This window comes from Rhinopithecus roxellana, chromosome 5, assembly GCF_007565055.1.
Source record: "Rhinopithecus roxellana isolate Shanxi Qingling chromosome 5, ASM756505v1, whole genome shotgun sequence".
NCBI lineage: Eukaryota > Metazoa > Chordata > Mammalia > Primates > Cercopithecidae > Rhinopithecus > Rhinopithecus roxellana.
Window position 1 is genome coordinate 173,773,256 of NC_044553.1, and position 16,232 is coordinate 173,789,487.

The window sequence follows — 16,232 nt, forward strand, 5'->3', positions numbered from 1 at the left end:
CCATACACTGGCTTTGGTCTGTGACCTATTTGAAAACCACTGGCAGGCGCGGTGGCTCATGCCTGTAAATCCCTGCACTTTGGGAGGCCGAGGCGGGCGGATCATGAGGTCAGGAGTTTGAGACCAGCCTGGCCAACATAGTGGAACCCCATCTCTACTAAAAATACAAAAAATGAACTGGGCATGGTGGTGGGTGCCTGTAATCCCAGCTACTTGGGAGGCTGAGGCAGGAGAATCGCTTGAAGCCGGGAGGTGGAGGTTGCAGTGAGTTGAGATCGCGCCACTGCACTCCAGCCTGGGCGAAAGTGCGAGACTCTATCTCAAAAAAAAAAAAAAAAAAAGGCCGGGCACGGTGGCTCAAGCCTGTAATCCCAGCACTTTGGGAGGCCAAGACAGGCGGATCACGAGGTCAGGAGGTCGAGACCATCCTGGCTAACACGGTGAAACCCTGTCTCTACTAAAAAATACAAAAAGCTAGCCGGGTGAGGTGGCTGGCGCCTGTAGTCCCAGCTACTCGGGAGGCTGAGGCAGGAGAATGGCGTAAACCCGGGAAGCGGAGCTTGCAGTGAGCTGAGATCCGGCCACTGCACTCCAGCCTGGGCGACAGCGAGACTTGATCTCAAAAAAAAAAAAAAAAAAAGAAAAGAAAAGAAAAAGAAAAAAAGAAAACCACTAAAATGGGCCAGGTGTGGCCCATTGTCCTGGCTTGTCTTGAGTAACTGGGACTATAGGTGTAAGCACTATGGAGAGGAAATTCACAGGTCTACAGTCCCCATTCCAAATAATACTAAACTCTACAAGATCACGCCTGTAATTCCAGCACTTTGGGAGGCCGAGGCAGGTGGATCACTTGAGGCCAGGAGTTCGAGACCAGCCTGGCCAACATCTTGAAACCTTGTCTCTAATAAAAATACAAAAATTTGTCAGGCATTGTGGCACATGCCTGTAATCCCAGCTACTTGGGAGGCTGAGGCAGGAGAATCGCTTGAACCTGGGAGGTGGAGGCTGCAGTGAGCCGAGATGGTGCCACTGCACTCTAGGCTGAGAGACAGACTGAGACTCCATCTCAAAAAAAGAAAAAGAAAAAAACCACTTAAATAGACTAGGGGCAGTGGCTTGTGCCTGTAATCCTAGTACTTTGGGAGGCTGAGGTGGGAGTATTGCTTGAGCCTGGGAGTTCAAGACCAGCCTGGGCAACATAGCAAGACCCTCTCTCTATGAAAAAATTAAGATTTAGTTGCATATAATGGTTGTACCTATAATCCCAGCTACTCAAGAAACTGAAGATAGAGGATTGCTCGAACCCAGGAGTTCAAGGCTGCAATGAGCTATGATCGCACCGCTGTACTCCAGCCTGGGCGACAGAGCCAGATCCTGTCTCAAAAACAACAGCAACAAATGCTGATTGCTTCTCATGATTTTGCAGGTTGGTTGGGTGGTTCTGGGCTTGGCTAGATGAGCTAGGGTGGCCTCACTTACATTTCTGGGGCTTCAGCTGGGATGGCCACCATGCTGGAAGCCTTCCTCTGTGACACTCATACTCCATAGGAGACAAGCCAGGACAATGGTGAGGGGTTCTCAGCAGCAAACAAGGAAGGATAAGCCCTTCTCAAGTCTCTGTTTGCCATATATATGTTAATGTCCCATTGGCCAAAGCAAGTCACATGGCCAAGCATAGTTTCAAGTGTGGAGAAGTAAGTTCCATCTCTTGATGGGATCTTGGTAGAATCCCACCTGCAAAATCACATTGCAGAGGGGTGCATGGACAAGGACGAGAGGGAATTTTTACAATAATCATGAGATTATTGTAAAAATGGAATGTAGGAAATAGATGTAAAAGTGTTAGGAAAATTAGAAGTGATCTCCACTTAGAAGGAACAATTCATGCTTCTCGGCCTCCTGTAGGGAAAAAATGTTATTATTTATTATTATTTTTTTAGATGGAGTTTCACTTTTGTTGCCCAGTCTGGAGTGCAGTGACATGATCTCGGCTCACTGCAACCTCCACCTCCTGGGTTCAAGTGATTCTTGTGCCTCAGCCTCCCAAGTGGCTGGGACTAAAGGGCTGGAACTAAATAGCTGGGATTATTTGGGACTATAAAATCCCAAGTAGCTGGGACTAAAATTAGCCACCACACCTGGCTAATTTTGTATTTTTAGCAGAGATGGGGTTCACTATGTTGGTCAGGCTGGTCTCAAACTCCTGACCTCAGATGATCCACTCGCCTCGGCCTCCCAAAGTGTTGGGATTACAGGCATGAGCCACCGCACCCGGCCGGGAAAAATGTTATTAAAGGAAAGCAGTCTTGTGCTATAAGCTCTGAGTTTGCTTATGTCTCTATCCTCATGAAACCTGTTGTTCTCATGAGCAGAGTCTGTGGGAGTTAAGCCTAAGGGTTTAGGGGGCTATTTTTGCAGCACATTTACCAGCTCCCCAAATAAAATTTTGACCCTCTTCATGTTTTCAAGTTTGAAAAGATCCAAAAGCTGACTGGGGCTCCTCACACGCCTGTTCCCGCACCGGACTTCCTGTTTGAAATTGAATACTTTGACCCAGCCAACGCCAAATTTTATGAGACCAAAGGAGAACGAGACCTAATCTATGCCTTTCATGGTAGTCGCCTAGAAAACTTCCATTCCATTATCCACAATGGCCTGCACTGCCATCTGAACAAGGTGGGGCCTAAGGGACACCCTGCTGATGTGGGGAAGTAGGGATGGAGGTGGGAGAGTGGGGAGGGGGAGATTCAGAACCCTAGGAGTTTGCAGGTGGGGTGTAGAGTTGGGGGGGGTGGGTAGGTTTACTATCGCCTTCTGGCTCCAAATGTGGTCTGCAGACCAGCAGTAGCAGCATCACCTGGAAGCCTGTGAAAATGCAAAATCTTGGGCACACTCTAGACCTTCTGAATCAGAACCTGCATTTTAACAAGATCTCTAGGTGATTCCTGCACTGGTTATAGTTTGAGAAGCATCGATTTAAAGATAGTTCCCGACCTTGGCTGCATATTTAGAATCACTCGGGGAGCTTTTAAAAATCCCAGATGCCAGGCCGGGCTTGGTGGCTCACGCCTGTAATCCCAGCACTTTGGGAGGCTGAGGGAGTTCGAGACTAGCCTGGCCAACGTGATGAAACCCCATCTCTAATAAAAATACAAAAGTTAGCCAGGCATGGTGGTGGGTGCCTGTAGTCCCAGCTGCTCAGGAGGCTGAGGCAGGAGAATCGCTTGAACCTGAGAGGCAGAGGTGGCAGTGAACTGAGATCGTGCCATTGCACTCCAGCCTAGGTGACAGAGCGAGACTCCATCTCAAAAAAAAAAATAAAAAATAGGCCGGGCGCGGTGGCTCAAGCCTGTAATCCCAGCACTTTGAGAGGCCGAGACGGGCTGATCACGCGGTCAGGAGATTGAGACCATCCTAGCTAACCCGGTGAAACCCTGTCTCTACTAAAAAATACTAAAAACTAGCCGGGCGAGGTGGCGGGTGCCTATAGTCCCAGCTACTCGAGAGGCTGAGGCAGGAGAATGGCGGGAATCCGGGAGGCGGAGCTTGCAGTGAGCTGAGATCCAGCCACCGCACTCCAGCCTGGGGGACAGAGCGAGACTCCGTCTCAAAAAAAATAAAAAATAAAAATAAATAAAATAAAAAATCTCAGATGCCTGGCTGCATCCCAGACCGATTAAATCAGAATCTCCGAGTGGAGTACAGGCATCAGTTGCTTCAATAGCTCTCCAGGTGATCCCAATGTGTAGCCAACCCTAGCTCCTCTGTGTGTTCCCTGGACCAGCAGCGTCTTCATCACCTGGTAGCTCGTTGGAAATGCAAAGCTCAAGCCCCAGACCACCTAAACGGAATCCACACTTTAACAAGGTCCCCAGGTGATTTGTATGCACATTGAAGTTTGAGAAGCACTTTCCTTGGGAGCCACACTCCAGGAAATCAGCCCTTGAAGAAACTGAAGGATATGCCAAGATACACTGAGTAGGGGTCCTTTCCCTCCCGGCTTGAGCTTCTTTTGTCCCATTTTTATGAGTCAAAACAGAGTCACCTACCCACTTCTCTGCAGGCATTTATTTTACCCTTCAGGCATAGGAGGAGCATTACAGACAGACCCTGGAGCTACAGAGATTTATTTAGCAACTCTATGGCCCTGAGGTAAATTAAACTCTGAGTCTCAGGTTCTTCATCTGTGAAAAAGGACACCATTACCCTCCTTCTCATATGTCAGAGGATTGAAACAGTTCATGTAGGCAAAGGGCTCTTTGTGTACTAAGTACCAAGGAAGAGGTTGCTGCTTTTATATGATGATGGATGGGCACCTAGGGTAGTTGGAGGAGCTTCAGGTCTTTCCCCCAGTCATGGCAGTATCTGCCTTGTCTGTGACGAGCTGGCTCCATGAGCCATGGGCTCAGTTGTGGCTGCTGCCGCCCTGAGACTGGAGACATTTCCCTGTTGTATCTGATTAATGTCTTTGGGTTTTGCTAAGGATGACGGGCTTGTTAGTGTAAAAGGATGACAGTCACTGTCTCTCAGTCCACCACTAGCTCTTAGCGTACCATTATGTCCAGGGTACTGGAATCCAGGGGGCTTCCGCTTTACACTGGTGCTGGCCTGGAGAAGTTGCCTGCAGATTACGCTCTTGTACACTAAACCTTTATTTCAGTGCCCCAAGGAGTTTGCTGCTTATAGGCATCTTATAAAAATGCTTTGGTAAAGCGAATCAATCCTCTTATGACCTCCTCTGCCTGGGTTTTCAATGAAGGGCTTGCTTGAGGGAGTCCATCTGCCAGTTGATACTGATACTGTTTTCATGGCAGAGATACACCAAGCTTCCCACTGTTGTGCACCACTGCTCATGGCAGCCTTGCATGGGGTTCTCAAGGAAGGGTGAACACATGATGGCATAAGCAGAGAATGGATGTGGGGTCAGATCAGAGAAGATCTGATCTTCTGTCACTGGAGAAGGTCTGTGTCAGCTTTTGAGAGATGGAGACCCTGCCTAACTTGGCAAAGAGCTTCCCAAAGGCCAAGCAAAGGTTTGTTTCATTTCTCCTAAGCTTCATTTAACAGATTTAGGATTTTGGAAGCCTGGTGCCACTGAAAAGAACATTTCTCAATTCCAGAGCATAAGATATTCTGTGAGCTATTCAAGTCCACTTATCATCTTGAGATACTGATCGTGTGGCCCAGGGATAGCAATTGAATTTCAACTTGAGTGTCAATGTCCATTCATTGGTAGCAACTACCTGGAATGTTCAGTTGAGGATTCTGGATCATTAGGAATAAGTGCCATGCTTGATATTACTGTGTTAGTGATTGTGGTTGATTACTGGTCATCTACCATGGGCAAAGGTGTGTTCACTATGCCTGCTGTAGCCTCAACTTACAGGTCCTTCACCTGGCATGCTTCCTCATGGAGGGCACCACTAGGGAGATGCTGCCTAGATTTTTAGATGTTTTCTGGGTCAACACCAATACAAAGAGTGAGACGTACCTTGCCCTGCATGTAACCCTCATTTGGTTACAGTTTCTGGTCTAAGAGACTAATTTCTAACTTATTTATTTTTAATTTTTGTTTTTCTTTATTTGTGAGAGACTCATTTATTTTCCAAGTAATGACTCAGATTACCTCCCTTATCAGGTGGGACCCCTACCTGTACCTAAGGGTGTGACTTTGCATTTCAAGCCCATCAGAGTAACCATGCTTACTGCATTCATGTAACAGGAATTACTTTATATACTAGAACATAAAAGCCTGCAGTGGAGTACTGGCCCCTCATTTATTTACATGTGCCAGGTATCCCACTCTTTTATGTATATTGCCTTATTTAATCCTCACTGGCAACCTTGTAAAGGAGCTACTAGTAACATTATTTTGTAGATCTAGAAACTGAGACACAGAGAGTTTATATAACTTGCCACTTGCTGGAGGATTCAAACCGAGGTCGGTTTGGATGCTTATACCTATGCTTTTCTCACTCAGCCTTGACCACAAGGAACTGCTAGTTTGCCAGGCCAGATGGCCAAATCCACAATCAGTTAAACTGTTGTCAGGCAGGAATGTGTTTAGTAATAACCCTAAGATGATATCACAGGATTATTTGATCCTGTGTCTTGCTGGGGGAAAAAAGGGGGGTTATAAATTTTGTGTTTACAACTCTTGAAGAGAGACCTGTGTCGTCGTGTTGTGCCGCTGTACATTCACCCATCTGTGTTTCTTTTCCATTGGCCTTGTTATTGCAGACATCCTTGTTCGGAGAGGGGACCTACCTCACCAGTGACTTGAGCCTGGCCCTCATATACAGCCCCCACGGCCACGGGTGGCAGCACAGCCTCCTCGGCCCCATCCTTAGCTGTGTGGCTGTGTGTGAGGTCATTGACCATCCGGACGTCAAGTGCCAAACCAAGAAGAAGGGTGAGTGAGCACTTGGCCCAGACCTGGGTTACAGGCCTCTGTTGGGTGTACAGGCTCTTGCTGGCCCAGCTGTTGGGTAGAGCACCCATTGCATGCGCAAGGGTTGGGCTGGATCCAGGGCAGTGCCAGACAGGGTCCTGCCCAAGGAGTGAGCAGTTTTCTTAGAGACTGAACACACAATGGAGACCATTCACTACAAGGGGGTAGGTAGGGGGTGCCAGGTAAGGAGGCTGGTGAGGTCCACAGAGGCAGCTCAGAGGAAGTAGTAATCATGGTGGGTCCAAACAGCCAGGGAAAGCTTTGCAGGAGGAGGAGAGATTTTATGTTTTTAAAAAAGGAATGATGAGGCCAGTGCATGGGCCGCTTGAAGGTAGGAATGAGGTCTCGTTCATTCTTGGGCACCTGGTATCAGCAGAAAGCCTTGGTACGTACTTGATATTCAATAAATATTTGCTAAATGAAGCAAAGGACGCTGGGTCCAGACCCTCCGATCTGCACCGGCGTGGGTCAGAGCCCTCCAGGATGTGAAGGGCAGCCAAGGCGCTGGGGAGTCCTGGGCTCTCCAGAGTGATGACTAGCCAGCTGCCTCCTCCCGCTCCCCTACTGTGTCCCTGAGACTGTTCGCCTTGTCTCCCCCCACCACTGTGTGGCTCTCCTTAAAGGCAGAAGAGTTACAGAACTGTCATTCCAGTCTCCAGAGCTGGCTTGTTGGGGCCGGGCACGGTGGCTCACGCCTGTAATCCCAGCACTTTGAGAGGCCAAGTCGGGCGGATCACCTGAGGTCAGAAGTTTGTGACCAACCTGGCCAACGTGGTGAAACCCCCACTCTACTAAAATAAAAACATGAGCTGGGTGTGGTGGCATGTGCCTATGGTCCCAGCTACTTGGGAGACTGAGGCATGAGATTCGCTTGATCCCAGGAGGCAGAGGTTCCCGTGAGCCAAGATCGTGCCACTGCACTCTAGCCTGGGCAACAGAGCAAGACTTCAAAAAAAAAAAAAGAGAAAGATCTGGCTTGTTGGTTCCAAGAGAATTCAGAAAACTGTTTTGGCCTCTAATGTAAAACAACTGAAATTCTGAGATACAGGCCCAGGTCTGACACCACCCTCCAAACCAGACGTCATGGATATTTGCATTTATAATTGTTAGGAAGTTTGCAAACCGTGACATTAAACAACAAAATCTTCCAACCTCTGCTGTCACGCAGCTTTGGTCTTCTTTGTTTTTTGTAGAGCTTTTTTGTGTTATTAAAAGAAAAGGGTTATTTGTTTGTTTTAAAACAAGTCTCGGTACGAAGGGTGGAAGATAAATGTTCTAAGAATCTCAGATCCAGAATGGTTCATTTAAAATGCCTGTTAAGCCCGGGTGCAGTGGCTCACGCCTGTAATCCCAGCACTTTGGGAGGCTGAGGCAGGCCGATCACCTGAGGTGTCAGGAGTTTGAGACCAGCCTGGCCAATATGGTGAAACCCCGTTTCTACTGAAAATACAAAAATTAGCTGGGAGTGGTGGCAGGCGCCTGTAATCCCAGCTACTTGGGAGGCTGAGGCAAGAGAACTGCTTGAACCTGGGAGGCAGAGGTTGCAGTGGGCTGAGATCGCGCCACTGCACTCCAGCCTGGATGACAAGAGCAAAGCTCTATCTTAAAAAAAAAAAGACTATTCCAGAGCTTGGCTGAGGAGAAGCAGTACAGTCTCCTGCCTTAAGGAAACCACTTCAGCTTTCTCAGCAGAAAGTGAAGGCTTAAAAGGGGCCATGGGGCCAGGCGCAGTGGCTCACATCTGTAACCCCAGCACTTTGGGGGGCGGAGGTGGGCAGATCACCTGAGGCCAGGAGTTCGAGACCAGCCTGGCCAACACTGCGAAACCCCATCTCTACTAAAAATACAAAACCACTAAAAATATAAAAATTAGTCGGGTGTGGCAGCGGGGGCCTGTAATCCCAGCAACTAGGGAGGCTGAGGCACCGAGAATAACTTGAAATCATGATGCAGTGGTTGCAGTGAGTGGAGATTGCATCATTGCACTCCAGCCTGGGTGGCAGAGGGACTCTGTCTCAAAAAAAGAGGGTGGGGAGGGGCCAGGACTTGGTTGACCTGGATGGCATGTAAGGGGGTTGGCGGGGGTTTTTAGTAAGCCGAGACTGTGATGTTGCACTCCAGCCTGGACAATAAAAGCGAGACTCCATCTCAAAAAAAAAAAAAAAAAAAATATATATATATATATATATATATATATATATATGTAAAAAATGCCTGTTAAGAAGTATGTTCAGATCAAGTCCTGTTCCTAGCTCCCAGTCCCAGCGTATTTCTTTGCTATGGCCATCAATTTGCTTCTTCCTTCTGCTCTCCCCGCTGTTGAGTTTTGTTTTTTCTTCCTTCTATACCTTATATTTTCCTACTCCTTTTTTCCTCCTCCCATTTGCCTGTCTGCCAGATTCTCTAGTTTTTTCAGTGCTGCTTTATGCACACACAGGTCTGTTCCTCAGCCTGCCAGGCCTTCTTCCCCCTCAGCACCAGGAGGCTTGACTTACTTCTATTCATAATGTGCTTCCTTAGTTCTATTTCCCCCAGTGAAGGTGTGTTTTACTCTCCTTATTCAGATTCCAAGGAGATAGATCGCAGACGAGCGAGAATCAAACATAGTGAAGGGGGAGACATCCCTCCCAAGTACTTTGTGGTCACCAATAACCAGCTCCTGCGAGTGAAGTACCTCCTGGTGTATTCACAGAAGCCACCCAAGAGGTAAGGTCCAGGAGAACAACTAATGGCTGTATTCAGAGTGCTGACTTTCTTAGTTGTTGTAGGTATCAGCCTCCCCTCCCCCAGCCTTAGACTTCCGCTAGGGGTGAAGTATATAAAGCACCATGCTGGACACAGTGAGGGGTGAGAGATAAGAGCTGAAGAAGATGTGGTCTCGACCCTAAGAGGACTATATTCCAGTGAGAAGAGAGAAAGATTGGTAAACACAAATAGCATGAGGGACTGACTGAGTCCAAATTGACTGCCCTAAACAGTGTGGCCCCTTAGCCACTAGGCCCATGATTGCAGTCTGAGACCCACCGATGAGGTTAAGCTGAGAGGCAGGGCAGTGACTGGACACTGGGTGGGATTGTGCACAGGCTAGCTCAGTAGCTTCCCACAGTGGCTGCTGAACCACCGACTGCCCCTCTCTGGACCTGAGATGCTTCATCTTTATCTCTAAAATGAGAGCATTGAACTCAATAGCAGATGTGGGCCTTCAAACCTTATCAGCTTTGGTGGATGCCTAGTTCCATCTCTGCAGTGTGGGGGTATGTATGGGGCTCACCAGGGTTGGGGGCCACTCTTGAGATTTTGTTGCACTGTTGGAATCCACGCTGGTGCTCCTTGCAGAGGCCAGCAGCAGGTGAGTAGATATGACAGGAGAAGGGGTCACTTTAAATAATCCCCACTCCTGCTTGTACACACCAGTGGTTTCCATACTTCCAGACTTTATAAACCAGTAGAGTCTTCTCTAGACCCCTGCCCAAATTTGGGAAATCGACATAAGGTGCTTGGGTCCGGGTGACATTATGCTTTGGTTTAAAATCATCTGACTTTTTATCCTTGAAAATTCCATTCCTTTCCCACTTCTCCCTGGAGCCTCTCTTTAGTGCACACTTGGGTGGTTTAGATCATCTCCTAGTGGGCCAAAGAGGATTTCCCCAGCTTGGATTTATATCTGCATGTGTCTAAAAGTGAAAAGACTTTAACTAAATAACCTGCCACCTGCCATCATCTGGGCAGGCACCCTGAGCTAGGTCATTGTTATAAATATCAAGATGGGTTGTAAATGGTAAAAGAGGAGCTGCAAACGGGAAGATCAGGATGAGCTCATTGCATAGCTGTCTTTGCACATTTAGAAAATATCCTGTTGAAAGGCGTGTCAGTGCCCGGGCAAACAGCCCCAGGTTTCTTGAGCGAGGAAGCACGAAGCTTCATTTCATGGCTCAGGCAAAGGATGAAATTCATCATTTTGTCTTCTTTGAGCCAGACTTGTTGTACACACTTATAAAAAAAATGTTTTTCTCTTTTTGCCAACACCACTCTTTTTTCCCTCTTAAACAGGACTTCGAGCCAGCTCTCCTGGTTTTCCAGCCATTGGTTTACCGTCATGATATCCCTGTATCTGCTGCTGCTGCTCATAGTGAGTGTCATCAACTCCTCTGCTTTCCAACACTTTTGGAATCGTGCAAAAAGATAATCTTTCTGGGCCTGGTGTGGGGGCTACCTCAACTATGTGCCTTATGGTAACTTGTTCTGTGCCTCCTATGCCTCATGTCCAGCCAGGTTGAGCCTACGGGCCAGCAGTTGGGGAACCACAGGACAATTTTCGTATGTCCTAAATGTATCGATTGCCTTTGATGATGTTCCTAGCCACACTCCAGGCAACCGGGACTACTAGTCCCTCACTCTTAGGTTTTGGGGGAGCGCTTCCATCTGCTCCTTCTTAAACTGTCCTAGGGAGTTGGCTTTTCAGCCAGGGCCAAAGGAAAAAGCCCTGCTGCATTTAAAAACAAAGTGTCCAAGCTGTCAGTGGTGTGTTTACAATCTCTCCTGGCGGAGGTTGGCCCTTTCTCTAATGCCTTCTGGAAGGCGGAAAATGTGGGAACTATAAATCACTAGGCGGTTGCCTTGTTTTGACTTGAGACACCCAAGAGGAACAGTCATGTTTCTCATAAAAATCAGTGGGATCATTTTTGAATTCCATCAGCCTTTGTATGTGAGTGCAAAACATTTTAACAGTTTTCTCAAATCAACAAACAGCCTTCTCCTACAGCTGTACCTCCCCACCTCCCCAAAAAACTATGGATGGGAAAGAAAGGAGTTAGGGGCCTGACAAAAAATACAGACTTAATGAGCAACTCAACTCATCTTTTTCTGAAAATTACCAACTGCTGATTACAGCTGAAATGGAACCAAATGTTTGTTTTCTGATTTTTTTTTTAATAGCTGTTTGACAAATTAGTCTTTGTGAGCTGAGTAAAAGGGGAAATTTCTAAACCTAGTGCACTGTTTGGCCAGTGTCCACAGCCTCTTTCCTGGCTGTTTTAGAGAAAGGGATTTGAGCTATAGGCTCGCCTCCTGTTCTCATTCTCACAAAGCTGCCTTGACTGTGGCCTGCAACCACGAGTGCCATGCTTTCAGGCCTTCTGTGGCCTACTGGCCTTCGAGATAGAGGCCTGCCCCAGTGTGCCACAGAACCGTGTGAATGGAGCCTCCTTCAGAGGGGGTCACAGGTCTTTGGGACTCAACCTGGGCTTTAATGTGTAGGAAAAGCCTTCTGGCCACCCAGAGAGCCAGAGCCCTGCTTGCTGTATTCTCTGCTCCCTTCTTCCTGCTGGGTTTTAGCCATAAGAGAGCCCTGTACAATTTGGGAGTGAGATTTCTGCAAAGAAGGTGAAAAATAATTTTTCTATAATTTGTAAAGTTGTGAAAGAGCCACTACCACAGTTTTTACATTGATTATTGGAACATTTCAAAATAAATAAAGATATTTTCTTAATGATTTAAGTTGCTTTTGTGAATGCTTTCAGCCTCAGCATGAGTCTGCCCTGTATGCCTTGTTGTTAAAAACCTTATCTTCCATCCTTCCTTGTTCAAACTAGCTTTTTGCTGGAGAGCATATATCACCAGGATATGATATCTAGGAGGTCTTGGATTTCTAGTTAACGACTTAACAAACATAAGTACCTACTGTATGCCAGGCACTAGGAATATGAGCAGAATCAAAGTCAGAAAGCCCCTGCTTTCACAGAGCTGCCAGCCTGGCAAGGTGGGCAGATGGACAAACATTTCAAGAGTGAAGTTGGGAGTTTATGGTATTATAAAGTTGAGGGAAATACTTGGCAAGAAGTCCTAACATGGTCTAGGGTCAGAAAATACTCAGGTGACACATGTAACATTGCAAGGCACCTTACTATACTGATCAATTTTCACAACAGGCCTTATCCACTTTTTATTTTTTTGAGACGGAGTCTCGCTCTGTCACCCAGGCTGAAGTGCAGTGGTGCAATCTTGGCTCACTGCAACCTCTGCCTCCTGGGTTCAAGCAGTTTTCCTGCCTTAGCCTCCCTGTAGCTGGGATTACAGGCACACGCCACCATGCCTGGCTAATTTTTGTATTTTTATTTTCTTTCTTTCTTTCTTTCTTTTTCTTTTCTTCTCTTCTCTTCTCTTCTCTTCTCTTTCTTTCCTTCTTTCTTTCTTTCTTTTTTTTTCTTTGATGGAATCTCACTCTGTCGCCCAGGCTAGAGTGCAGTGGTGCAATCTCGGCTCACTGCAACCCCCGGCTCACTGCAACCTCTGCCTCCTGGGTTCAAGCAATTCTTCTGCCTTAGCTTCCTAAGTAGCTGGAATTATAGGCACATGCCACCGCACCTGGCTAATTTTTGTGTTTTTAGTAGAGATAGGGTTTTACCATGTTGGCCAGGCTGGTCATGAACTCCTGACCTCAAGTGATCTGCCCACCTTGGCCTCCCAAAGTACTGGGATTACAGGTGTGAGCCGCCATGCCTGGCCATTTTTGTATTTTTAGTAGAGACAGGGTTTTGCCTTGTTGGCCAGGCTGGTCTCAAACTTCTGACCTCAAGTGATCCACCCTCCTCAGCCTCCCAATTACAGGTGTGAGCCACCATGTCCAGCCAGTCCCAGAGAGTTTAATAGCTTGCCCAAGGTTTTATTGCTAGGATGTGGCAGAGCTGGGAGTTGAACCTGGCAGACTGATTTCAGTGTCAATCACATAACCAGTCTCCTTCCCCCAGAGGAATTGGTTCTAGGCTAAACAGTGGAGGAAAAATGTTTCAGGCAGTAGGAACAGCACATGCAAAGACCTGAAGTTCTTGGAGAAGCTAAAAGCAGGCGGGTTGTAAAGGAAGAGGCAGTGATGAGAAATCAGGCTGAAGATGTAGGCAGGGACCAGATCTTGAAAGACTTTAAAAACTGTGGGCAGAGGAAAGCCATTAGAAGGTTCTAAGCAAGGAAATGATGAGATATGGTTTTTAGAAGAATCACTGTAGCTGGTGGTTGGAGAACAGATCTAGGATTATTTTGAGGATTAAAAGGATTGATGCTTTTGTAGTGCCCAGTGCAGAGTAAATCACTGATATATCTGTTGCTGCTATTTTTATTACTTATTTTTAAGGGCCCAACAGAGCAGAGAGCCTGCAAAGGAGACAGTAGTAGTGACCAGAGAAATAGGAGGAGACTGAGATAGCAAAGTGTCATGGAAGCCAAAGAGGAGGGCTAGATGAGCAGTGTCAAAAGGTGCTGAGAAACCAGAGTTATACCTGAGAAGTGTCTGTTGGATTTACTGGATTGGAGATATTGGCAAACTCAGCAGAAACAGTTTCAGTGGAGTTCAGTATAGGGGATGTGGACAAAGTCAGACTGCATAGATGGGAAGTTTTTGCAGTTTCCAGGAATTCTCTGCTCCCCGAGACCTGGCTATATGTCTCAAGTGAAGAACCCCTGCTTTGGCTTGACTCTGCTGTCACATTAGCTTACTTCTAGAGAGCAGGGCTGAGGAGTGGGCCTCTCATTCTGGCAATATTTGTTTCAAACCTAGCCTTGTCTTTTTTTTTCTGAGTTTTCTGCTCCATCCCATACATCCCACCTCCAACCCCCCTCCCCGCAAAAAGAAGAAATGGTAACACAATACCTGATACGACTGTGGGCACAGAGGATACATAACGAATGGTCTTGCCCTCCAGGAGCTCCAGGGTTAGTAGAGGGACATGAGATAGCAGGTACGTTTTGATATGGGGGAAGGAAAACTCTGGAGTCTAGAGGGTTTGAGTGGGCAGGAGGGAAGACTAGGGCAGGGCCACATTATGACTTCCATGGGCCCTGGGCACTTTTGCCTTTCTGGGCCCCCTTTCCTCCATAAAAAACTCTTTTTTTTTTTTTTGAGACGGAGTCTCACTCTCTTGCCCAGGCTGGAGTGCAGTGGCCGGTTCTCAGCTCACTGCAAGCTCCGCCTCCCGGGTTTACGGCATTCTCCTGCCTCAGCCTCCCGAGTAGCTGGGACTACAGGCGCCCGCCACCTCGCCCGGCTAGTTTTTTGTATTTTTTAGTAGAGACGGGGTTTCACCGTGTTAGCCAGGATGGTCTCGATCTCCTGACCTCGTGATCCGCCCGTCTCGGCCTCCCAAAGTGCTGGGATTACAGGCTTGAGCCACTGCGCCCGGCCAAAAAAAACTCTTTAAAATTACATTTTATTACTGCATTGATATAAAGATGAATATATTAATATGTACTAAACCATTTTCTTCCACTTAAAAGTTTTTTTCTTCTAATTTTAAAAGAAATCAAAACATTTTTGCAATGTGGGCCTTAGGCACTGTGCCTCCTATGTCTAATGGATGAGTTAGCGCTGGACTAGTGTACTAGGGGATAGTGTGAGACCTCTGGGTACCTGGGAATGGAGAGGCAGGAAGGAGACAAGCCCTACACGAGACTGAACATTCTATTTAGCAGCAACCCTAAATCTCAGGGAGATCCCATAGGCCAAGCAGCTCTGGGAAAGGTAAAAGTGGTTTAGTTGGAGCCACCTCATAGGGGCCCCCAGCTGCCTTAGGTCTTGTGAAAAGCAACCCCATCTGTCTTCTGTCACTAATGCCATTGTAAGGGGGAACCTCTCACAGGTGAGGTCCTTGCTTCTGAAAATGTGCAGCATCCCATGAGCTGTCAGTTTCTACCAGAAAGGGAAAGAGTTTTGCTCTGTGGGAATAAGTCCACATGTATATGAGAGAGAGAGAGAGTAGGGGAAGTGGTTCCGTGTCATTTCTGTTTAATTCATTTCATTAAACACTGATTGCCTGCAAAACCAGGAGAGGGGTGGAGAGTTTGTGATTTAAACAGCCCGATTCAGATATTTTTCTTGAGAACATGGCCCCATCGCATCTGAGCCCATTCCTGCTAAGCCCAGGAGGCTTGTGTTGGCATGGAGTCAGCAGCATTCATCCTGTTGCCATGGTGATTCTTAGGCCCTGGGGCTGGATTTAGCTCACACAAAAACAGGACCACACCCCTCTCTAAGCCCCCTCCATGGCCCCCACTTGTCTCTCTCCCCACTACCCTCCTCTCCACTGTGCCCCACCTCATGAGTTTTCCATCTCGGTCTTTGTTTGTTTTTGCCTTTGTCAATCTCCTGCCTCTGGATGGGTTTCTGTGTGTTTCCAAACTGTCTGGGGCTGTGCACCATGGAGACAGTGTCCTGGGCTGCCTCTAGCCCTGATCTGGTTAGAATAAGCCCCTCTCCTCTGCTTGCATCTCCAACCTGACATTTGGAACATCCAAAACAAATCATGACATTCCCAAGTAAAGATAGAAACCACCATCTCCACCCACTCTGGCTGGTGCCCTTGTCCACCTGGAAAGGGTTTTTCGAAAATTTCCAGTGTTCTGCTGTAGTGTCCATATACTGCAGCCCTGAAAAGGGGAAGCAACATTTATTGAATACTTACTTTATATCAGCCACTGGGCTAGACTTTGCTTGTGTTAAAAATCTGGAAATTAGGCTGGGTGCAGTGGCTCACGCCTGTAATCCCAGCACTTTGGAAGGCTGAGGCGGGTGGATCACCTGAGGTCAGAAGATCGAGACCATCCTGGCCAACATGGTGAAACCCCCTGTCTACTAAAAATACAAAAACTAGCCAAGTGTGGTGGTGTGCGCCTATAGTCCCAGCTGCTCAGGAGGCTGAGGCAGGAGAATCACTTGAATCCGGGAGGCAGAGGTTGCAGTGAGCCTAGATTGTGCCACTGCACTCCAGCCTGGTGACAGAGAGAGACTCCATCT

The 16,232-nt window shown here is 47.4% G+C and overlaps 1 protein-coding gene across 2 annotated transcripts in view; it reads left to right on the plus strand.

Moving 5' to 3' along the window:
- The window catches only part of PARP16 (poly(ADP-ribose) polymerase family member 16), a 33,701-nt gene extending 21,754 nt beyond the window's left edge, over positions 1-11,947 (plus strand). Inside the window, exons 3-6 of one of the 2 annotated variants that reach the window (XM_030931507.1) lie at positions 2,470-2,676; positions 6,241-6,412; positions 9,016-9,157; positions 10,502-11,947. In XM_030931507.1, coding sequence (XP_030787367.1) covers positions 2,470-2,676; positions 6,241-6,412; positions 9,016-9,157; positions 10,502-10,637 — 657 coding nt within the window. In that variant the 3' untranslated portion in view covers positions 10,638-11,947. The remainder of the gene's footprint in view (positions 1-2,469; positions 2,677-6,240; positions 6,413-9,015; positions 9,158-10,501) is intronic. The other variant, XM_030931508.1, reaches the window with a different exon arrangement.
- Positions 11,948-16,232: the final 4,285 nt, after the last annotated feature.